Source organism: Meleagris gallopavo, chromosome 4 (assembly GCF_905368555.1).
Source record: "Meleagris gallopavo chromosome 4, MGAL_WU_HG_1.1, whole genome shotgun sequence".
Lineage (NCBI taxonomy): Eukaryota > Metazoa > Chordata > Aves > Galliformes > Phasianidae > Meleagris > Meleagris gallopavo.
The window spans coordinates 64,317,927-64,342,867 of record NC_139407.1 but is presented as its reverse complement, the minus strand read 5'-3'; the positions used below and the strand labels follow the sequence as shown (position 1 = coordinate 64,342,867).

At 39.3% G+C, this 24,941-nt stretch overlaps 1 protein-coding gene across 2 annotated transcripts in view; it reads right to left on the bottom strand.

The window, feature by feature from the left end:
* The window catches only part of CTBP1 (C-terminal binding protein 1), a 164,905-nt gene extending 140,693 nt beyond the window's left edge, over positions 1 to 24,212 (bottom strand). For both annotated transcript variants that reach the window (XM_085223647.1, XM_085223648.1), the window contains exon 1: positions 24,045 to 24,212. In XM_085223647.1, the coding sequence (XP_085079773.1) occupies positions 24,045 to 24,102 (58 nt within the window). In that variant the 5' untranslated portion in view covers positions 24,103 to 24,212. The remainder of the gene's footprint in view (positions 1 to 24,044) is intronic.
* Positions 24,213 to 24,941: the final 729 nt, after the last annotated feature.

The window sequence follows — 24,941 nt, the reverse complement described above, 5'->3', positions numbered from 1 at the left end:
AAACACAGAAGAAAAAAATCCATCAAGTTTAAAAAAAAAAAAAAGAAAAAAAAAAAGAAAAAAAAAAGGGGGGGGGGGGGGGAAGTAGTTTAACAAAGCAGAAAAGAGCACTGTAGCTGTCCTTGGCATAGAAGAAGGCTGAAAAGCAAGAACTATTCAAGAAGAAACCAGTTTCACCTTGTTTGAACTAGAAACTCTCTACAGGAGTTAAGCAAACAAAGTTATCCTTTCAATAACCCCAACACCTGGAGCACAAATAACCAGGCAAACAAACACATTCAACAACATTTTGTCCTTCTGTAGCATCTCTCATCTGGGGCACCCAGGTTTTTCTGCTTAGTATTAGGATGCATTATTTTTGTTTTTACACTAACAAAACCAGAATACAGATTTGAGTACCATGAGAGTTTACGAACTGCTCGACTTAGTCTCCACACATAAAATCTTCAGAGTTCATAAATAATCAGCTGCCCAAAACTGCCACTTAAACAGCCCTTTAATCATATTAAGTGTCAAAAACGTCAGAAGAAGAAAGCAGAAGTCATTAAAAAAAATAAAAATCACATTTAACAATAAGATCTGCACAAAACTGTGGAGGTAAAAGATTGATAAATGAGAAGCAGGAGGATGGTGATGCAAGAATAGTAATCAGTCCTCACTGAAATGACTGTATTTTGCATACAAAAGCCTTTGCAGACTTCCATGCAGTAGCAAGGCCCTACAACAGAATGTTCACAGGAACTTAAGAACTTCTCTTCTCCCTTTTCTGTAATCCAGCACTGTTTAACATGAATCCTACTGTGAACACTTCAAACGTCCGTAAGGAAAAGAGATGCTGATTATAAGACAGCATTAAAATACAAAAATCATTTTTGTTATGAAATGCTGTTTTGCAATTATAATACTGTGCTTAAATCATTTCTAAACCGTGCCTAGAAAGATTGGTCATAAATCTTTTTTATTATTATTATTTTTAATAAAATGCAATGAGTAAGGGAGAATAAAAAAATTACTCTGGCAAAACAGTATTTCACATCTGAAATACTGCTACAATAAGAACATGCCATTTGATTATATAACATCTGATAAATCAAAATCAAGAGGCAGGCACTAAAAAAATGTCATAAGCTAAGCTATCCCCCTCATTTTTTCTTCAGACTATTTTTAATCCAATTCTCATTTAAAAAATTGCTCAGTCACTGTATTTGCTGAGAACAGTATGTTCTGAACCTGAACCACCATCACCACACATCTCCACCCACTGAAGAAGAAATGTCATTGCCAAAGTGGTGAACTGGTTGTTTAAAAGCGACTACTGGAAAAGACCAAACTTCCCTTTGGTCCATTGAGCTTCTGGGGGGTAGGAGAAATAAAGTATCTTCAATTTATGGCATAAGGAAGCAAAAACAAGAGGGAGCTCTGTTACAGATTCACTGGAGCATATAAAGAGATGGGACTTCACAAGGATAAGTAGAATTCTCTGTATTTATAAGGTAAACCAAAAGGGATGGGAAAACAACAACAACAAAAATGATACAGTATGTGGCAAGAGATGCAACATATGAGAACACTTGAGGTTCAACGTAATTATCTGTAATTTCTGTACTACACTGTAACACCTACCTAACTCGTCTATCTGCTTCAAAATTTATTTGACAATGCTGTATTTCATCCAGAATAAGGGCATTAGAAACATATGTAATTTCAATCCAGGAAGAAAAGGTTCTTCACGCACCCATTGGCAGGTATTTCAGCAGGCAATGAACATCTTAACAAGAAAAGGCAATTTTCTTAAAGCTTGTTTCATTATTATTATTTTTAATGTAAAAATAGAAGGAAAAAGTATTTCTGACAACTTCCTAAACAACTGGTGGAAGTGACATGGAAATTCCAAGTAGCTGAAGGACTCACAGCAGGCAGAGCCCAGAGCAGAGCTCCTACCTGAGCTACGGTGTGCAAGGAATGGAGCAAAAACCTGTAAGCTTTGAAAAACCGACCCTACAGAGCTATTTGAAATACTTTCTGCTAATCTCTCCCCAGTAATTAAGGGAGTTTGGGACCATCTAATAGAAGCTGATGCATATTTTTGTATAATAGACATTTGATTTTCCTTCATTTTTTTTCAGCTGAATTTAGACCATTTTACAGCGTAGTTCTTAAAAAAGAATTGTATCACAAAGCAGAATAAGAATACAGATCAAGTATTTAAGAAATATTTATAGTGTCAACAGTATTATGTAAACCAAGTTGCTATGACTCATTTTGATCTAGCCATAATAATAAAGATTGTCTTTGAGGGGACTGAAGTGCCTATCAACAGAAAAATGAACAAGCTTAAAATTTAAAAGAACACTTTATTAAAGCTCAAAAGCAGAAATAGACTCACGTTAACCATTACAAAGCCACAAAATGTGAGAAAAGTTGAAGTATTTCTTTCATTGTTTTCCTAAGCTTCTCCAAAGCTTTACTGATTTACTATGGATGAGAACAAATGCATTTCTTTGCTACTGGTCAACCAATCCATAGGGAAACTCTGTCATTTAAGGTTTTGAACATGAAAACCTGCCACTGAATAGATTTTACAGGAAAACCTATACAGTTCATGGATTATATGGATGACTATTGCTGTATATTGGCTATTTTCCTCACGAATGTCAGCAGAAAACTGGCATCAACAAAATGATGAAAGCCATTGAACAGCAAGGATAAACTGTTCACAAGAGTTAGAAAATATGTAAAATGATCCAATCATCTAAAGAGAGTGTGTTGGTTTTTAAGGGAACTGATCAGACAGGGCTGATGTGCCTGCAGGGGATTCAGAGAAGGTTGGATCAACCACAAAGGAATTAAGAATGCCCAGGATCACCATCAGAATCCACACAAGCCGCTCTATAAAAGAGGAGACTGTGAAAGGCCTTGTATCTTGTTGCATATTCTGGATGTCACAGACATTACTGTCTCCTTGGAAAAGAAATATGAAGAAATCTCTAGAGGTGTGATGAAGACATTGTCATTAGGGAAGCAGACATTCTGTGCCATCCTGAATAGAAGTGCACAGTATTATCCTACAGAGTATCTCATTTTGCAGACATTCCAGAAATGTAGTCTCATCCAAAGAGACAAGCACTCATTAACCTTCAAGTTTATGGGTATTTTAAAGCTTTTACTTATCTTAGTTGAAAGAATTAAAGTGATTTAATAAACTAACATACAGCAACTACTCTAAGAACTAAGCTGCATGACAGGCTGAATGAATCATTACAGTCAAGTTTGCTGGTAGCTTTGGATGAACACACAGCCCCTACCTATGATCTCCCGAAATCATAAGGGGCAGCTGAATCACAGAATGGCCAGGTTGGAAGGGACCTCAAGGATCATGATCTCCAACCTCCCTGCCGCATGCAGGGCCACCAACATTTAATACTAGACCAATCACTGGAATCTTCCTTGTGCATCTGTAACATGACAAGACACTCACCCAATGTGCTCACCTCTCATATTGTACAGTCTCCATTGCAGCTGAAGGTATATTACACATTTATCAACTCTGTTACCTCAAACACCTTGCCAAAAGTCATCATCTGAAGCACAGAAAAATGTTATAGTTGTCTTGAATACACTCAGTCACTAACGGCCCATAACTTTTACGTTGATTGGCAGATTTCAGATTATTTGAAATGTTAATTGGTAATTAGTGAAGACAGACTTTGTTTTAAACAACAGAATTATAGATGTGTAATTCTATCATCTAATTATATGACTTCTTTATGTTACTTCTTATAGTCTGTTACATATTATGTATTTGTTGTATCACTCACACAACAGCGAATTTGCTCTTTGTAGTAAAACACAGAATTGGATCTTCTTTCATTTCATGACAGTACACAGAGATATGCTGGCTCTGTGAAAGTGCACGTGTACCTCCAAGAAAAAAAAACTTACCACTAGTTTTTAGCGTGAAGATTTATTTCCTCTCAAGGTCATTCAATTAAACTTTTTTTTTAATTAATGGTTAACTGGCAGTAAGTTTGCACTATTTTAAATTACATTTTTGCACATTACAAGCACCATGTTGAGAAGCACAAGTATAATAAGGTTTATTATTTCTATTTCCATGCTACTCTTTGCCAAAAAGGCACAGCGAAACCCATCTGTTCTATTTCCTGGCTGAGGTTAGACAAGAAAAGGAAACTCTGCACAGCACTATCACTGCAAGTGATATTGACTAAAGCACAGTTTGGAGAATCTAAGTGCTTACTCAGAGCAGGCAACGATATACTCAAATGAAAATAAGGAGGAAAAATGTATCAAATACAGCACACAGAAGAGATACTCATCAGGTTATGTGCAGTTCTGAATCTGTTCTGGCAGATCCCTGAGATAAAGTCTACAGCAGAGGTTGAAGCCTCAGGTTCAGTACCTTAGTCCATGTGTACCTTCAAATCTGCAGTCTTTTATTTGTATAAGTTTGTTGTTCTTTTTTTAATTTTGTGCCAGTTTACAATTGAAGCATCTAGCTAAAAAATGAAGTATATTCGGGGTGCCTTTTCTGCACTTTGTGATGCCAGAGTTCCAATGGGGCACAAAGACTGCACCTTTTTACCTTCTCAACAAAGATGGAGAGTTTGAGGGTTCTTTTGTTGTTTGTGGGGTTGTTCTTAGTTTGGTTGGTTGGTTTCGTTTTTGGTTGTTTTGCTGTTGTGTTGTTTTTTTTTTTTCACATTCTATCTCTTTATAATGCTTTAACTGTACCAACTTCCTCATTCAATACCTAAGAATAGTTCTTCGTTTCATCTGTCAAGCAATTTGATGATAGTTTAGTGTGTGAAGGAGCATAAGGAATCAGGATGTTGGTAAACTTAGCTGGGACAATGCAAATTGATTCTGAGAAAAGGAGGAAGAAGGCCAGCAAAATATCAGAATTAAAGGAAAACAAAAATCTACATGGCTTACTTTGAAGTGAATAAGGTAGGCAGAATGCCCAAAACCAGTTGCAAGTTGACTATGTGGGGAAAGGAGATATCTCAGAATTGGAAACAGTTTGGTATTTAAGGTAGCATTTGCGAAACTGAAAAAGTTTAAAAACCATGACTGAAACACACAGCTGTCAACCACAAAGAAGACAGAGCTCCGAACACAGTACAGAATAATAGCAGACTGCAATTTAAAGGAGATTCAATTAAAGTATAAGGCAGCTCAACCTCTTTCTGCTAAGGTAATGCCAAATCTCAAGCAGGTGTATGCAATGCACCAATGCAATACAACACGACTGCAAAACCTCAGTTTAGGCATAAATGCAATGTTTTCTTTCTTTCCTCCCTCTTTGAAAACTGTACTGCTTTTAGGGAGCGCTGCTTTCAGAGCTCCAGAAAGTAATGTCTACAACATTAAAAACTCAGCACAGCCGCGAGCCCAAGATACGTTTGGGCTCCTTTATGCATGCCAATGCAGAAATCTGAGTTAACTCTCATGAGCCAGCAGGCTAACTTCTACCATTAACTGCTCTCCCATAATAAATTCAGATTCAACCCTGAGTTGCGCAAAGCCACCGTTAGGCTCAGATCCTTCTTACCACTTACAGAATCTAAATTAGGCACTCTGATCAAAGTAGAACTTCCACTTATGTGGGATTGGAAAGGATAGAAATGTCCAAATCATATCATCTGAATTAAAATCTTAATCACTTCTTAGATTGCTTTTTCTTCCCCGCTGATTGGGAAGCCAGCTAACTTTTGGCCTGCCACATCACAGTGAAATTCGGGTACAATATTGCAAAGAGTTCCTACAGCAAACAAGCAGTCTCCACATAATTTGTCAAACCTCCTTTTCTAGTGGATCAAAGAATGAGAAGTTATTCAGATCTCCCACAGCTGCTAAACTTGTGTCCTCACCTAAACTGCCAGCAGCGTTTATCAGCTGTTGTCCACAGTGGCAAAATGGTAATGCAGGTTTGGTAAGAGACATTAAACAGCATCAGGTTAAGAAAAGAAAAAAAAAAGGCAATATTATATTAGCATTAATTATATTTCAACAGTGTAAGACGTGCTGCATTGCAATAAAACAGAAAGCTACCCTTTTAGCTGCAGATGAAGTTCTTTATATAGGTATGTTTGTTTTGGTTTCTTTGACTCAAGTTTAACTAAGTTTTCTTAAATCCTGTAGATGTTAGGAGGAAAGCCAAGAAGAGAGTCATACCAGCTTCATTCAGAGCATCCCCACATCTACGTGTAGCTCTATTACTTCTTGGACTGGCATAAAAGGCTCAGCCAGGCATGACTAAGTTTACCAAGTATCTCCCCATTCTTCCCTCTGCTTTATCAGTACAGTAAAAAGATGACATTCTTCCAAAAACCCCAAACACAATGCTGTATGAGGGATGGCTCAGGCAGATTTTGCATGTTTAGGGATATAAAGAGTGCTTAGCACAGACACAGAGGTGGAATCAAGACTACCCACCGAGACTGATAAACTGTTCTACCATTTTTGTAGATGCTGGTGAGTCATTATTTTTGTCACAGTCGTTATTTCAGGGTATGATCCTCAGCTCATTGCAATTTACTGGTAACTACATTTTTTTCCATCTCATGAGTATATCTCACCCTAATGAAACCACATCTCCTTTATCTATTATCCAAATCTATGGCTGTTTAGAAAGATCGCTTACATGAAGTATTGGAAGCAGTCCAAAACCGATTCATTAATTCTATGTTCTAACTCTCAAGCTTGGAAATCTTGGAGAACTAGAGTGGTTCTTGTACCACTAAAGCAATAAAATTAACAGATTCTTTTACTGTTTGTTTAGTAGTAGCACTTGACAGACATACAGCATTCTAACAATCAACTATAATCCACTTATAATTTTATTACACTTGCTTCAAAAAAAGAAATAAAAACATACTGATAAAATTCATGTTAGAAGTTGCAGTCACAGCCATCATTTTATTGCTATGCTTAGACGCCTGATGATATAATATTTAAGTACAATCACTTTTACAAACAAAATCAATTTGTTTCAGTGTTGTTTTTTTTTTAATTACTGCAAGCTAATAGAAACGTAGTCAGAAACGTAACAGATTTCCATTTGAAAACTCCTAAGTATAAAAGAATCTGTCCTTTACGCATGATAAAATCTAGTGACACAGCAAAATATTGCTGCTGCAGTGTCCTCAAGGTGTGCCCTTCCTGGAGTCCTGCGCTGCTTGCTCAGATGTGCTGCAATAATCCATTAAGTAAAAATCATTTACATGCACAAAAACAGCTCGACTGCTGAATCACAAAGGAAGTATATAATAATTATACTTTATAGCTTTTTAGCTTGATAACAATATTATTTTCTTTCAAATCTCTTCTGTAAACATGTTTCAATTATTTCTTAATAGATACAGCTACTTGGATAGGCAAATCATTAAGTACTGTTATTCTGTAATAGTTCTGTGTTGTTTTTTTTTTAAACTGACTTTCCACCTTGCTGTAAAAGTATTACTGTCATTTCACAGCCAGGGAAACAAAAAAAGTGGTAAACTGCTTCCGCAGGACTCCAAGCCCAGCTGGGTAAGCCTTGTTCTGATTTCCCAAATCTGTAAACACATTCCACACTGCTTCAGGAGATCTGATCACAGATTCCTTCCATGCACCATTCTTTATTTTCTTTAAACACTTCAGCAATTCTCAGTTAGTGAAAAGAAAAATTAACAGCACTTTCTAAAATTAATTTTTCTTACGAGACTTATAAAACGTATTTGAAGTTATTAAAAGCAGTGTTATTCACTGCACAAAAAGCCTACTGGAAAGGTATTAAAGTGCACAGCAACACATACTGGAGGTCCCAGGCAGTCACATGCTGGGTTGGTGAAATGGTACCAATGAGGGGCACCGTTCCCTTACATTTGGGCTGCAACAGTGCCGTAGAAGGAAGCCTAAAGAATGGGAGAGAGACCCTATGGAGTTGTACCAAGCTTGTACATGAAAAGGAGAACCTTCTGCAACCAAAGCAACAAAAAGGCTTCTAATGGTTTCAGATCAATCGTCCATCTTACTTAGCAGCATCTTTTCATGATGCTGGATTCAGGATAAGAACAGTGAGAAAAAATATGGGAAAAGGGCAAGACCAGCAATTTGTCAGCAGACTTCTCCCTGCCTCCAGTTTACAAATCAAGAAGGATGTGAATCAAAACAACAAACCCAGTAAATTGCTCTTCCACAATGGCACCCACTCACTTCTTCATGGAACTTTGGCAACCTCTGCCATCCTGCAGCAAGGAGCTGCAGAACTGCCCTTGTCTGCAGAAGGGTTCACTATACCCACACACAGGAGTCCTACCGGGTAATGCGGGGAATGGATCCAGATTTGCAAAGGTACCAGGCTACGGGTGCCAGACACATTTGAAGGAAGTTGGAGCATTGCAGGGCTGAGGAGAGGATTGTAATTGCTACTCTTTCATTAAAGTAGGTCAAAATCTTCTTGCTTATTCCCAGGAAGGGACTTGGTGTGCTGACTATCAATAGCGCAGTGTGATGCTGAGTCAGGTCTTTCCCAAGCACGGCTCATCAGGACTTTTTCAATCACATGCAACAGCTCTCAACTCCAGCTTGCCAGTTGGATCCAGTAGGGAGAAGCAGAAACCTCAACCAAGTCCCAAATGCTCCTCCAAGTGCTCATTTTCAACCACCACAGCCCTCCACCACCTGGTATGTACAGGATGCCCAGTGGCTGAGATGCCTAAAGCAGGCAGTATTCACATAAAAATCAATAAACCAAGAGACATCCTTGGTACCTAACCTAATTCTGCTGTTAGTTCTCATCTTCAAATCACACTGCTTTTTTTTCATTCACCTCTTATTTCCCACATAGCAAACTGAAGAGGATGGAACATAGATAGGCAGAGTTTCATTTTAGGCTCCAGCTGCAAGATCAATAACCAACACATTGCCAGCAATTTGTCATTTAATTAAAATATGGACATTGCTACATGTTCCAAACATGACTTGAACCTATTCATTTCCCTCTTACTTTGAAACCTTATGTGTGTGTGTGTGTGTGTGTGTATAAAGGAGACCTAAAAGAAGATAAAATATGCAGCAAAAATGTCTGAAAGGAAATTAGAAGCTTCCCAACTACGTGACATAACCACATGCTTTCATGTGTACTTAAGTACATGTGTACTTAAGGTACTTTGTGAATACTATGGTGTAGGTACAGACAACTCTTTAAAAACTCTAACTCTCAAACACATTATGCATTTTCTGCCATTTAATATGCTAATCTTAAGCATATTAAATTTAATAAATTAATGGAACATCTTCAAATGGCATTTGCATCTTAAGATAACTTGACTAACTGTTGAAACCTCAAGTCTGTATCTTTTTGGTCTTTGCAGCAGTTCCGCTGATGACATCGTGTGATCAACCTGATTCTTATATGAATTTAGAATGAGAAAGCTGTGGCTTAATGCTATCTTCTGCAGAGAACAACTAAAACCAGCCTTTCAGGAAGTAAAGTAAAACTAGATCGTCATCTCTCTTTTGAGCTAAATGTTTAAAAAAAAAAGCCCTTAATACTTTACCTTTTGTGGGCACTGTATTTAAAAACAGAATTAGCATCACATTAGACTGGAAGTTGATGGAAAAGGTCCAGGTGAACAGCCTACGTGAGCTGGAAAGCACGTGGTTCCAAGTTCTGGCTTTAGGCATCAAAAACGTTGACCACCATGTTGATACTGCTCTTGTTACCTAAATGGTCATCTGTAGATGAACATTTCTCTTTTTCTCTCTTCTTCAGGCTTCCATTTGTATATCAAATAATTGTTATTGTCTTATCCCACAATTTTTGTGCCACCAGAAGATGTAATGACAATTTAATTGATAAAAAGCAACATCTGTCATGAATACAAAATATAATATATATATATATATATATGTACATGCCAATAGGGACAACAATGTAGTCCAGCTGTGGAGTAGGCAAATAATCAGAGGTTACAGCCACCCTATGCAATAGATTATATAATTAATGTAAAGGATACGATAATAAATTGAACTTATAACTTTAGTTGGCCCCCATGCTTGCTCTCACTTTAAAGGTTAAGGAGTATTTCCATGGAATTACCTCAACTTAAGTTCCGAGTTTTAAATAATTTGGTTAAAATCTGAAGTTTTGGCAGTTTTTTCAAGTTTAGGTTTATAAAACATTTACAGCATGTGTAAAACTGGAAAACTAAGTCAGGATCTGTCCCACATATCAGCTGCATTTAAAACCTTCTAAAAGGCACAAAAAAGCCTTCTCAGGCTGCAGAAAGAAAGGGGAACTATCTGTCAGCCTTTAAAATTTATTGCTACAAATAAATCATCCTTCTAGTAAATGGAATGTAAGTGTAATTCCATTTTAACACTAAATTCCATTAAATCAGACAAGTTGTTTGGCAGAAAACACAGCTATGTGCTCCTGCTTGTAGCCTAAAAGGCCAACTGTATCCTGGGTTGCATCAAGAGAAGCATGACCAGCAGGCCGAGGGAGGTGATTCTGCCCCTCTAGTCTGTTATCAGGATACCCCACCTGGAGAACTGTATCCAATTCTGGGACTCACAACAAAAGGACATCAAGATGTTGGAGCAGGTCTAGAGGAGGACAGTGAATATGATCAGAGGGTTGGAGCACCTCCACCTATGGGGACAGGCTGAGAGAGATGAGGCTTTTCAGCCCAGAGAACAGAAGGCTCCAGAAGAAACCTTAAAGCAGCCTTCCAGTACTTGAAGGGGGCCTACAGAAAAGCTGGGGAGGGACTACCTGTCACCAGTAGTGACAGAACAAGGGGAAATGGTTTTAAACTGGAAGAGGGTAGGTTTAGACTAGATATTAGGAAGAAATTCTTTACTGTGGGGGTGGTGAGACACTGGAACAGGTTGCCCAGAGAGGCCGTGGATGCCCTCACCCTGGAAACATTCAAGGCCAGGCTGGAGGGGCTTTGAGCAACATGGTCTAGAGGGAGGTGTCCCTGCCTATAGCAGGGGGTTGGCACTAGATGATCTTAAATGTCCCTTCTAACCCAAACCATTCTATGAAAAAAATTCTATGAAAAATATTGTGCAGGTATCATGCATGAAGACAAAAGTATACACTTGCCTACAAATAACTTAAAAGAGAGCTTTTAAAACTCCCTGCAATGTGAAGCTTTTATCTGGAACAGAACAACAAAACCTTCATCGCTTGATTTTTCAATCAAGTGGTTACATCAAGCCAAAAAGGCACAAGTCAATCACACTTCTGAAGAGTTTCATGAATCTGGGAAGACCAAAGTTTATATCTGACAAACTTTTGGCACAAGTAGTGCAGCTGACATGGAAACCCCATATGCAAAAGGAGTAATACACAACTTGGGGGCGGGAGAGCTTCCATGTGGAAATCAGGAGTAGACTGAAATCTGCTGTTAGAAAGCATATGCCTGTAACATGGGTTTCCTCAAGTTAATCATTTACAGACAGAACAAGAGATAGAGCAATCTACCATATCTGACATACAAGCCTCCAGACTTGCTAGCTCTTGGAAACGTAAGTCAACGTCAGTAGAGCTGTTTTATTTTATTCTTTTTCAGAATACTGCTTAACATTTTCCCAGCTAGATCAGGTTAATATTACACTCTGCAAAACGATTCAAGTCTTCACCTAGAAGAACTATAATTAAGAATACTGTAAATAGTTAAATATTTTTTTAGCTATGCGTAAAATCATGTTTTTAGGAGTATATCTGCAGGTGTTCCCATTCATAACAGAGAAATACAATAAAAATCAGAGGAAACAACATTGGGAGATAAACATTAAATTAAAAATTAACATTTAATGTTAATTGACTTCAAGTGCAAATCCACTCGCATAGCAACAAACATAGAATGATGGAATTGCTCAGGTTGGAAGATCATCAAGTCCAACAAAATGAACATATCCCAAAGAACACTTTTAGAAAAACTAGAAAGCAAGGAATGACATAGGAATGATTTTATTTCCTTATTAGAAAATGAAACCAGAAAAACAGAAAAAGTGTCAGACTGACACTACAAAATTAAACAGGAAAAGATTTTGTAAATTCTAAGATTTCACTGAAAAGCATTTCAGAATTTCAGTTAAGGATTAAGACTTAAGAAAAATTCAAGTTAGTACCTATTTCAAAAACACTACGATTTATTTTTTTAAGATTCAACTATGAAAAAAGGAAATATGAAAAAAACACGTGGGTCTACGATGAGCTGGTTTTGTAAACTCTGAATTGTGGCCAATGAGAGTGAAGCAGAGAAGACAGGAACAAGAGTAGCCCAGTCCTCAGAGTCTCACCCCGTACAAAATAAATAAGTTTCTGCAAAATTTTGCATATGAAAACACTAGAAACAGGTAGGAGAAGCTTGAATTCCCCATCCTGACTTAGATTTCTCAGTACCAAACTCAGTTTTCCCTTCTTTTTCTGGCACAATTAATCAATCTTGCAGTCTCTGGAAAAGGAATTGCAGTAAACCTCAAAGAAAGGATGATGAACCTTGCAAAAAAAAAAAAAAAAAAAAAAATCACCTTCAGATCAGTGATTATCTAGAACCCAAAGCCTCCCCATTCCTGAGCACATACGTACTGAAAAGCCACTGTTAGACACACCGCAATTTCCAGAAGCAATTTTGAGACTCTGGCCTAGGGAGGGAATGTAACTTTGAGCCCAGTGATGGAAGGTGCTTTCTTGGCCAAGAAATGACCAGGTGCCACTTTTTATCTTTACAGCAATTTCTGACTAGTTTTCAGACAGATATTCAAAGGAAACGAAGCTTATGGTATTGTGTCTGTCTATCCACTTGCAGGCCCCTCTTTAATTAAACACTAGCTCAAGAAAGTTGCCTCTAGTCTCAAGCAGAATTAAGCTCCTGCAAATTTCAGTAAGGAAAAGAAAACGCTGCCAGATGAGAAGAAAGAATCAAATTAAAGGCTCCATTCTGTGAAGGGCAGCAGTAAGACCCCAGCAGCAATCCTGTCACTGACACCACCAGTCTCACACAAGCACTGACTTAACAGCACAAAGGCACCTCATGCCCAGGTCCAGTTGCCTGAATGTCTTGAGTTTGCACGTGAATTTAACTGAACCACAGATTCATTTGAGTTGGGAGGAACTTTTAGCGATCATCAAAACCAGCTCCCCTGCAATGAACAAGGACACCCACAGCTCCACCAGGTGCTCAGTGCCCCTCCAACCTGACCTTGAAGATCCCCAGGACCTGTTCCAGTGACTCTCTACCCTTGGTCATAAAAAAAAAAACCTTCCCCTTATATCCAGTCTAAAGCTCCTCTCTTTTAGTTTGAAACCTTTCCCCTTGTCTTATCACAACAGATCCTGCTGAAGGGTCTCTCCTCTCCTTTAGATAGTCAAAGGCCGCTCTGATACCTCCCAGGCCCTTCTCAGAATATTTCTTGAATAAAGCAGTATCACGTCTGCTATCTGCAAAACTGTCTCCAGTCGATATGTACTGTGTGTGATCACAGAAAGCCTACCTGATGTGCATGTGTCTGCTTAAATCTGTTGTAAGATCCTGCCTTGTCTTAACTACGAGATGAACAATAAGCTCTTCAAATTTGCAAGACGGCAGAAAAATCAAGATCTAAAAGCACAGAGTGAATTTAAATTTCATCCGCGAAGTGCAAAAGATTCTAAGGTGCTTATGGTTTTAGATGAGTGTTGAAGTATCAAGACTCCCACGTTCTCCTTCCTCCCAAGTTTGGGTGACTGCATCCCTTTGCAGATGTGGACTCGGCACGTTGCTAGGCTGCCAGGACTTCCAGGCAGCAAATCAGAGCACGCAGATGTAAGTCACGCTTCCAGCACAACGCATCGAGCATGTTTTATTGGTAAGGAATCAATAATCTACATTGCTATAATCAAATGTAAAATGTGACCGTATTTCTCCCAGGGGGAAGAAAAAAAATAAAAGAAACCTGTAAATCATCCTTACCGCCCTCTCAGAGTAAAACTTATACACCCATTCTTCAATTTGTTATAAAATCAAATTTCAATATTAATGAACAAAGCCACTCACATTGCACAACATGTAATTAAAATTCCTACTATTTCTTTTGGAGCTCCTTCTATTCATTGCTTCACCAAATTATTAAAACAAAGCAGTTACTATGGCAACTAATTCATTCTCTGCATTATTACATTGTTTCTAAACATCAGTCTAGTCATTCTGACTTGCATGCCCTAAATTCCAGTCGGAAATTCTGAACTTTTGTCTTGTCAGAAAAGCCTTTCACAATCTATGCATTCATGCAGATAAGGATAGCTAGAGTGCAGCTGCTTTTGTTTACTGCAAGAAGAAATAACTGTTACTAAATTATGTGAGTTTGATAAATTGATGATGCTTCCATGCAAGTGTGGAGCAGCACTTGGGGAACGAGCATGGGACTTTGTGGAGCACTGCACAAACATGACCATCTGCAGGTTAGATAAACTAACAACAGCAACAAGAAATGACTGGCAGATGTTGTGGAAGCTGAGTAACACCTGTCTAAGTTGTGGCTGATACCCAGCAAATGCATGGGTAATACTCATCCAGTCAGCAAGAGAAAGAAAATGAATGGCAAGAGACAAGAAATAGAAATTAAAGTACTTGGGAAAAAAGTTCTTTTAGCATTTAATAAAATCATTTATTTAAATGTGCATGCTTTGACAAAAAGAAACGTGCATTGTATATTAACACATTCTTCCTAATTATCCATTAACAGAAGTCTTAGTCTGTTTGTATTTGAGCATCATCTGTGCACAAGGAAACCTGAGCAATACAAGTAGGACCAAAAGAATCACGTCTTTCCTCATCACCTTTCGCTGTGCCTCCAACCTGCTCTGTAATTTTGATAGGTTATTTGGGTGCATCTTCAGTTAATTGGCAGAGTGGGAGATTTAAAAATTCAGTGCATAGGATGCTACCTGAAAAATAAGGGCTAGGAGAAAAGGAAACAGGGATAGTTTTGAGCAACTTATTCCTGGACAGAAAAAAAAAAAAAAAAAAAAACACTTTTTAGTCACCATAAGAAATTCAAACTTAATATTTAATTCTCACATGTAAGGACAGAGGAAGGAACCATCTAATTTTTGCGCCCAAGCAGGGTACAAAACAGCTGCTCTGATCTCCAGCAGTACCAGTGGGTACACTTTTGGCTGCTCCAAACACAAGGCAGGTCAGATGGCAAAGCCTTGCATTTTAAACAGATTTCAAAAGCACTGCAGCCTGCTGTTACTTCTACCACAGCACCTAGAAATCACAGAATCACAGAATTGTAGGGGTTGGAAGGGACCTCTAGAGATCATCGAGACCAACCCCCCTGCCAAAGCAGGTTCCCTACACCAGGTCGCACAGGTAGGCGTCCAGGCGAGACTTGAATATCTCCAGAGAAGGAGACTCCACAACCTCCCTGGGCAGCCTGTTCCAGTGCTCCGTCACCCTCACCGTGAAGAAGTTCTTACGCACATTCGTGCGAAACTTCCTATGCTGCAGCTTATGTCCGTTTCCCCTCGTCCTGTCTCCACGTACCACTGAAAAGAGACTGGCCTCACCGCTATGGCCGCCACACCTCAGATATTTATAAACCTGGATCAGGTCCCCTCTCAGTTGTCTTTTCTCAAGGCTAAACAGACCCAATTCACTTAGCCTTTCTTCACAGGGGAGATGCTCCAGGCCCTTCAACATCTTTGTGGCCCTCTGCTGGACTCTTTCCAAGAGATCCCTGTCTTTTTTGTACTGGGGAGCCCAGAACTGGACACAGTACTCCAGATGAGGCCTTACCAGGGCAGAGTAGAGGGGGAGGATCACCTCCCTCGACCTGCTGGACACGCTCTTCTTAATGCACCCCAGAATGCCATTGGCCTTTTTGGCCACGAGGGCACACTGCTGGCTCATGGCCAACCTGTCGTCCACCAGGACGCCCAGCTCCCTCTCTGCAGAGCTCCTCTCCAGCAGCTCATCCCCCAGCCTGTATTGGTGCATGCAATTATTCCTCCCTAGGTGTAAGACCCTACGCTTGCTTTTGTTGAACCTCATCCGGTTTCTTACTGCCCAGCTCTCCAGCCTGTCCAGGTCTCGCTGAATGGCAGCACAGCCTTCAGGCGTGTCAGCCAATCCTCCCAACTTCGTATCATCAGCAAACTTGCTGAGGGTGGCCACTATCCCCTCATCAAGGTCAATGAAGGAAAGCAGGAAAGTCTCCTACAAGTTAAGCAGAGGGTCTGGACTTCAGATGAGCGGCCCATTATATCACAAGGGCTTCTCTAAGGAGAAGAAATATCTATAGGACCCTTCCCCTGGCAGAGGCTGCCTCCAGCTTTCACAGAATGGCCAGCGTTGGAAGGGACCTCAAGGATCATGAATCTCCAACCCCTCTTTGGACAAGCCGTGCCCAAGGAAGGCTGCCTCCCAAGGAAGCAGCCACAGATGCCTCAGAACCAGAAGTCTGTCACCACTTCTTATTTCTCATCTCCAGTCGTGCAACCACGTCCCACCCTGACTGCACTATGGGAGGAAAAAAATAAAATCCCTCTTTGCATCTCACACTGCGCTTCCCTAAAGATGGGAATTGTCTCTGTGAGAGCTGAACACGTCTGCTTTAATTAGATGACTATTTAAATTTTTCAACATGTTTACCAGACATTTAATCTTCGTACAGCTCTCTCTCATTCAATTTTCCAAAGCAGGGTGTAAAGCTGCATATAAACCTAAGGCTTCTAAAGCATCTTCCCTGACCCCGGGCAGCAGTATGTACGTATTACCATCAAGCACTTTAACTTCTAAAGCTTTGGAAAGTTCTACCATACAAGCATGCATACAAGCTAAATATCTAGTCCTAAAGGTCTTTTTTAATTCTCTGAGGATTATTTAGATTTAGACAACTAGGTGTGGCTAAATAGTAGGTTCTAATTCAAACACATGTGATATTAAAAATATAACAATTACAGCCCTGTGAGTTGTGAGTTTCAAGCTGTGTTGTGTTTACCATACTTAAACAACATCAGTTTTGTTATTTATGTGTTTAAATATACTTAAATGTTTAAGTAACACTATTTTGACTGAAGAGGGCATAAAGGAAAGCTGGGGGGGGGACTTTTTATAAGGGCAGGGAGCAACAGGACGAGGTGAAATGGTTTCAAGCTGGAAGAGGGTAGGTTTAGACTAGATATGAGGAAGAAGTTCTTTACTGTGAGGGTGGTGAGACACTGAAACAGGTTGCCCAGTGAGGTTATCCCCATCCTGGAAGCATTCAAGGCCAGGCTGGAGGGGCTTTGAGCAACATGGTCTAGAGGGAGGTGTCCCTGCTTATAGCAGGGGGTTGGCACTAGATGATCTTAAAGGTCCCTTCCAACCCAAACCATTCTGTGATTCTATGACTGATCACAGCTGTTAAGAAGTGCTCTGTCTTTAACAAGTAATATTTTTATTTCAATACACCAATGAAAATATAACTCTATAGGTGAAATATGTAATACTGGGCACAGCAAAAACACAGCTTTTCTTTAAAAAAAAATCAGAATTTAGGATCAGTGACATTATTATTTAGTAAAATTAAAAAATTTCCTCTAAAATTCGCCTCTCCCCATCCCTTCCACCCACGTTTTCTTGTTAAGATAATGCTTTTCATTAGCAGCTACTTTTCAGCATCGTGTAGGGCAGAATGGGCTTTTACGTTAATTTCTTTCCATACAATTTGCACTGCTACCAGTAACACCTCTGTAGCATTGCAAAAGCTTAAGTGCATGCAAATTCAGAAGCTGTTTGGGAAGCACATAATGAAGACTGAATTACAAAGGCAAGTTGCAGCAGCAATCCAAAAGAACACCAACAACACCTTCCCAAATAAATACTGAGTATGAAGAATAAAAAGGCAACCTGAGCCTGTCCATAAGTAGTTCAATTCTAGCTGTCCCAATAGTAAGGATGGTTTGCACTGGGGTGAACGTGCCCCACATACACAGGTATACAAACAGTCACAGAGAAGCTTCTTATATGGCTATTCATGATAGCATCTTTTTCAGTTCATTGATTTCTTAGTCCATAGAACTCCCTCCTGCTCCTTGAAGACAACACTCATATAACAGGTTAAACATGTTACGTCTCTATTTCAAGCTCACAGAAGTATTTCTAAAGTTCTTGCATGCAGAACACATAAAAACAGATGAATTGTTCTGAACACCCTTTGGTGATGAACAAGAACACACACATTTTTACTTCAAGCCACTGAAATCTGAAAGTAACTTGGGTTATTCATAGAATATTCTGCTTGTGTTATTCACAGACAACTCTGCTTGCTTACACACTTTCATTAGTTACAGCTGAAAGATTTGATGGCTGTTCCCGCAGAAAGGTTTTGCTAGCTGTTACTACCTGATTCCTCATTTAATTTCTACTGGATTGCTAGGGAAATAGGGAATTTTCTCCAGTTCAAAGTGCTTACTTACTTGCTAAAGACACTTTGGGCTCGAAAAGCACATTTTTGGTGAAGGTTAATTGGTACTTCATGACAGAGCAGCTTTCACTTGGGAAACAACAAACAATAAAATATTAGGAATCTTTTAGCTCCCTCTGCTGCCCTAATCCTTCAGTTAGCTTTCTTCTGAAGTCTGTGAAAAAAGACAAGCAGCAGCAAAGCATCCCATCATTCTCCTTTTAAGCGGGATGTTCCGTATGCCTGGCACTCTGAGCAGAACGCACAAAGAAAAGCATATAAAGTGCTGTGTGATGTACAACTGTCTGCAGTTGTATTATTTCCCTTTGTTCTCCAATACCTGCAGCAAGTCAACCATGAACGTCTTCAAATCTGGATATTGATTAAGAATATTTATAGCTAGTTTTCGAAAGAAAATAACATTGCAATATCCACTTACGTAAGAAAGTGCTGAAGAATACTCAACACCTTGGAACATTTATTCCTCTTTCCTTTTCTTTGCAGATTAAGATATGCAGTACACACCAGCTTCAGCAAAATTCCTTTCCATACAGGGAGAACCCTGGCCAGGCAGGCCGCTGCTCTCATTAATAGCCAGAAAACTGCCCAATTTCACAACTGCAGTGAGCAGTCACAGCTCAGGTACACCAGATGGGCTCCAGCAGTGGTCATGGTGTACCGTATGCCGTTTGTCAACCTGCCACTTTCACATGGTAAGAAGTTAGGCTCTCTGCTACAAGCACAAGAAAAATCTGGAATCAGAACAAAGCTTTAAAACTTTTGGTCATTCTGTATTTCAAGACTTGAATAAATGTGGAACAAGAACCTGGTTCTCTTCATACCTGGAGTCACCAACGCACCACATCAACTATGAAGGAACGATGCATCCTACTGGATCTCATACTATACAGCAGCACAAACAGAAAGAGGCGCTTTAAGAACACATTTTCTGATAAGGACAGAAAACCTCGTCTGCATCCTTGAAAAGAAACTACTCCTTTATCATGCACTTTTCTGTCCTTTGAAGAGCACAATGTTCAGTTACTCGCCAGTAATCAGACTTTCCTGAATAAAGGCTGTCCTTCATAAGAGCAAAAGATGAGAGATTTTATCTGAAGTTTCAGAAACACATGCTATTAATATGCATTTTCTTTTTCAATTTAGGAGCCCCGTTCAACTCTTCCTCTTTCCTTAGGTAATGCTTCAGAAAAAGGAAAAGGGCTCATAAGGATTGCTGAGAAGCTTTGGATGTGCAAGGATGTCTTTTTTCTTCCAAAACCTGAACTAGAAAACCATGTCACAACTGTTGGGGGTAATGCAGGGTCTTCACAGACCCGCTGGACATGCACCATCAGTATTCTGTCTATATATACCTGGTGTCTGCAAATAATTTTTTCTTTGTTTGTTTCAAGCCGTCAAACCAGAAAAATCAATCTCACAATTTTGCAGCTACATTTCCAGTGCTGTGTTGTAGTTGTTTAATCACTAATACTCATGTCATCAAACAAGACAAAATAGAAGGAAACACCTCTTCCACCTCTCAGGTCCACCGATACCTTCGATTCCTAAAGCTCAGAAACACACTGAAAGCAGAGGTGCCAACCAACATGTACAATATATTTTACAAAGCACTGTATTTAGAGAATAGTCACTGCACTGCGTTTGCCAAGCCTGGTTGTTCACAGACGATTCAGATGTAGCAGAACTGTCCTCACGCTGCAGCCACCTCCCATTGCCTTCCTACCTCAGCTGCTAGCTCCTAGCAAACCACCAGGTCACACATCCCCAAGGTAACTTCCAAGCAACGGTCGGTAAAATATGCACACACACTTAATTAAAGATTTCGAGAATATAAGCAAATACGCAGCACTGTTTACAGATCTGTTACAATGCGAAGTGCAATAATACCTTAATTAGAGATAACAACATTTCAAAATGCCAAAAACATTTAGATTTTTTCAGATTACTCAGAAAATGAACACATTTTATTTTTGCACTGTGACACTTCCAACTGTTCTGCCAAATGTATACTGCTATAATTATGCTTTGCAATCATCAGCTTCACTGGAGAGGGGGACAAAGAACAATATAATCAGTAACTAATAACTATATATAATCAGTAACTAATAACTAACATCTTTCACATGCCTTGTTACTATTTTTCTGCAAGAGAAGAAGCCTAAAAGCTACTTTATCGACTGTGAACAAGTCTAATATTAGCATCTCAGTCTGCCCAGGACCATGCTGTTATGCCAAAGCAGACTTCACGGCTACCAGTGGAAGCTGAAAACCACAGTTTTGTATCTGGCTACTTCAAGGGACAGTCTGACTGCCATTATTTAAGTAAATGCCATATATAGAACTATAAAAGCTGGGAGGACAGAGCACAGTTGAATAGCACCTTTTTGAGACAACACATGCAAGAACACGGCACACCATTCAAATAAGAGGAAAAAAAAAAAACCCTGAAAATAGCTTCAGGATGAAAGGCAAATATTCAATTTCATATTTAAGAAACCACTGAAGGGAATCATAGGTACCTCGGAGACAAAAATTTCTTACACAACTACATTAAAAGAGAACTAATTGCTCCCAAAGTAATGAAGTCAGATTTTTTTCTCCGCTGAGTATTAAGTGAAATTTAGTAGTAGCACTCCCAGTCCATCGTTAACTTGGGATAACAGTAAATCCAGTGCTGCCTGTTCAATTTGTTGCTTAATTTGCATGATTCGTTACTGTAAGCGAGTGTGCAAATTGCAGAAAGCCATTGGAAAACGGTTCAACTCGCAGAGCACTCAGCATACACAGCCCTGGAACTTCCAGGAGCGTTTGTGGCGATCCATTAACTGCACAGAACAAGCTGTGTGCAGCCCTGTGCACATGTTCACAGCGCGAAAAATCTCATTTTGGGAATCAGTCCCACACCATTCAATTTTTAGGAACTGAATTTCAACTTACTCTCACCCCCTTTAAGCAGTGAGACAAACAGTAATGAAATGTGGTGCGTCGCAACACTGCTGGCATCTCTTTATAGATGCAATAACGCCCGAACGTCTGCTCATCACAAGTTTTTATGTTAAACAATTTTAAAATACACATATAAACAGCAGCAGCAGTAATTAGCAAACCACCACTACCTGCTTTTAGTGAGCTTGTAATAAAAAGCATCTTAAAAATAATTCCTTTCTGAGCCAAAAGGTTGAGAAAGAAGAAAGCTGTACGGGAACTGCTCAACAAAAAAAAGCTGACAGAGAAGATAAGCCACCTTTAATAGCTGTACAGCTCATTAAGTTTCCTGAGCTTTAAAAAAAACATTACACATCCTCCTAAAATATAAAATATTTAGGTTGTGTTCTAGGAAGCACAGGCAGAGAACTCTGATTTTTAAACCTGAACAGGACCACATATAGAGAATAGCTTCTCTAAAAACAAACCAGCCCCCTCATTTTTCTCCTACATTACACACTGGCATGGATACTGATCTAACAACATCAGCCAGAGAGATGTTTACAAACTTCTAAGAACATTTCGAAATTTGAACGCACAGAAACTCAGGAACAGAATACAGATCTGACATTTTACAGAGCCAAATTGAATTCCTGTAACCAGAACACTTTAAGCATTTTTCCATATCCATTTTTTCTTCCCTTCTTCTCTTGTTCACCCTCCTCCTAATCTTCCCATTCTGCTGTTCCAACACAGCATTTAAATAGGATTAGGAAGTCAAAGTGGCTAAAAAACTTTATTCCTGCTTTATTTTTCAACTGCATCAATTCCCTACAACGCATGGCTGCACAGATAGATTTTACCAGTAGGATGCAGTGAATTGTGCAAGGCTGGGAAAACAAGCCACACAAATGGCTGTGATTAAACAGTGTCACAACATGTGAACACACACCCTGAGGGAAGCTGCTGCTGTTTTATACAGTCACAGAGCCTAACGGTCTGCCACCTCCATGCCTTACAGCATTCTTTGCCACATCATCACAACTAATTTCTCTTAAGTCATCCAACTGATGAATATAATGACCCTAAAAGGAGGGCGGAGTTCAGTTCAGCTGTGGGTGCCACCAGAAGGGGCAGGTTTCTCTGTCCTCTCTCACTTCTGCCTCCTCATTGCTAATTCAGCTAACACTAAGATAGGCAAAAAAGAAATAAATAATAAAAATAAAAAGGAAGTTGAATATATATCTTTAAGTTTTCTTGTGGGGTCAGACACAGAGACTCTAGACCTGGGACCAAAGGATGAACAGCACAAAGCACTGCAACATCTCACCCACAAGTCACTTCCAGCTGATCTTACTGAGTTGCCCACGAGGGGACATCCTTCCCAATTTTCCACCCTCAACAGCCAGCTCCCCAGTCCTTTGTGAGCAGATAAAGCTGACCACTTGGCCAATCAGTCAAGTAGTGACATAAGACTGATTTGGATCAAGTACTTGGGGTGACCTTAGCCACTTTCTGTTGAGACTGCATTGCATATGAAATTGTACCCTCTGATACTCTGATGAAATGCCCTTCTCTGGCTTTGTTGTCCCTGTGCCCCTCACTCCTCCTTTCCAATTGCCCCTACAATGCAAATCTTGAGTCAGCTGTGACCTGGACTGAGGAATTCACCTACATGGAAAATTCACAAACAAAATATTTCATTTTTAATATTGGTCCTCTTCCAGTCTAACTCATTATATGGGTACACTCATATTGACACAAAGAAAGGGGGGAAAAAAGGAGGACACAAGCAAGCTGTCAGTGATGCTTACACCAAACACAGCTGCTAGAGAAATGTCTCATGACTAATGCGGAGAGAAGCAAATGCTTCAAATGCAGTTTACTGCTTCAGTATTAGGCATGATGCAAAGACTACACATCCAGCAGTCTGTACACTAAGTCCAGTCATATCAGAATGGGTTTGGTAAAGAAACTGATAGATCCCTTTTAAGAAGAAACAAACATTTAGTATAAAAAATCATTTAGCCTCAATCATTCATGTGCATTCTTTAAAATAATACAACTTATCCCTCAACCTGTTTTCACATCAAATCTAAAAGAAAACAAAGAATACCAGGAACATACAATTCAGACAATTGTGATTCAAGATTAATTGACTGATGCAAGTGACTCCACTCCCTTCACAAGATCTCAGTATTTTTATTAACATTCATTAAGTTTGGGGGTCTTCTGGGATTTTTTTTCTTTATTTTCTTTTCCATTTCCTCACTAAGATCAGATACAGGCTCTTAAATCAATCTATATGAAGCATATCTGTAGGGAAAGACCCTTGAGAGGATTATGTGGTCTCCTTATCCTTTTGTGGTTATTTTATACAAACCCACAAATTTTCACAACGTCTTGGCAGAATGTTGTAAAATGCTGAGCTGAAAGGGAACGGAATTGGACAACAGTACGGAGCTCCCACACTCTTTGCTTTTATTCATCAAAATCAACACCTCTACACAGTTAACAGAATTTCAACAAGAAAAGCAACTCAATTAAAAAAAATACACTGAATGACCAAACGAGCAGAGTTCCAACCTCCAGAAATACTTATAATCCACTAAATGAATGAAACCTTAGAAATTGAAATATCCAACCTTCAAAGATGCGATCCAGCCGTTGCCGCTTCACTTTGTGTTTGTCCATGAGAGACATAAGAGGGGAAGCTCAGAGAACGTCTCCGCACAGTTTGATGATGGACTTCAAGTCAGCCACAAATCAGAAACGTTTTCTGCCTTTTATAAACTTTTTTTTTTTTTTTTTACCTGTGAATAGAAAGACAGATTTCATAAAGATTGGGTGTTTTTTTTCACCCCTTTCCAAAAATAGTGACCTATATATGCATAAAAAAAAAATAAGAAAACATACCAGGTTCCTAAACATACTTGGCAACCTGGGATTACACAATAAGCTTCCCCTTAGGAAAGCATCATTCCTTTGCATCATAACACAGCAATCAAGAAAACTCTCCTCTCATGCTTAACTGCAAAGATTTTGACGTTAAAATAAATTAGAATTTGATACTGGGAAGTTTAGGGTCACAATTCAAGAAACATAACTGAAGATGTGCATCCCAGTGACAACACAGACTGCCAACATCTATATCAAGCAAATGGCATTTAAAACAGCTTCATGCATGACTAGGCAAGCTCTTTGGCAGCACACACAACTAAGCACTTTTCAGATCCCGTGTAGCTGGGCAAGACAGCAGAAGGGTAGCACAACACACAGCCTGTGGGAAGGGGGTGGGGAGAGGAGAAACATCCTTCCACGATATTCTTATCAAAATGGTAGATTGTAAATAAAACACACAGGAGCAAGTGAACAGCTAAAGCTATCGAGATCCTTGCAAAAGCATAATAAGAGCACTGCATCTGTCCCCCATAAGGATTTCAATGGGCTCTGAGAACCACACTCGTATTACAAAAGTGTGGTGCATATAAGCTGAGCCAAATAATCAATTTCCCCCTTTCCTTTTATTCCTGCCCAAGAGC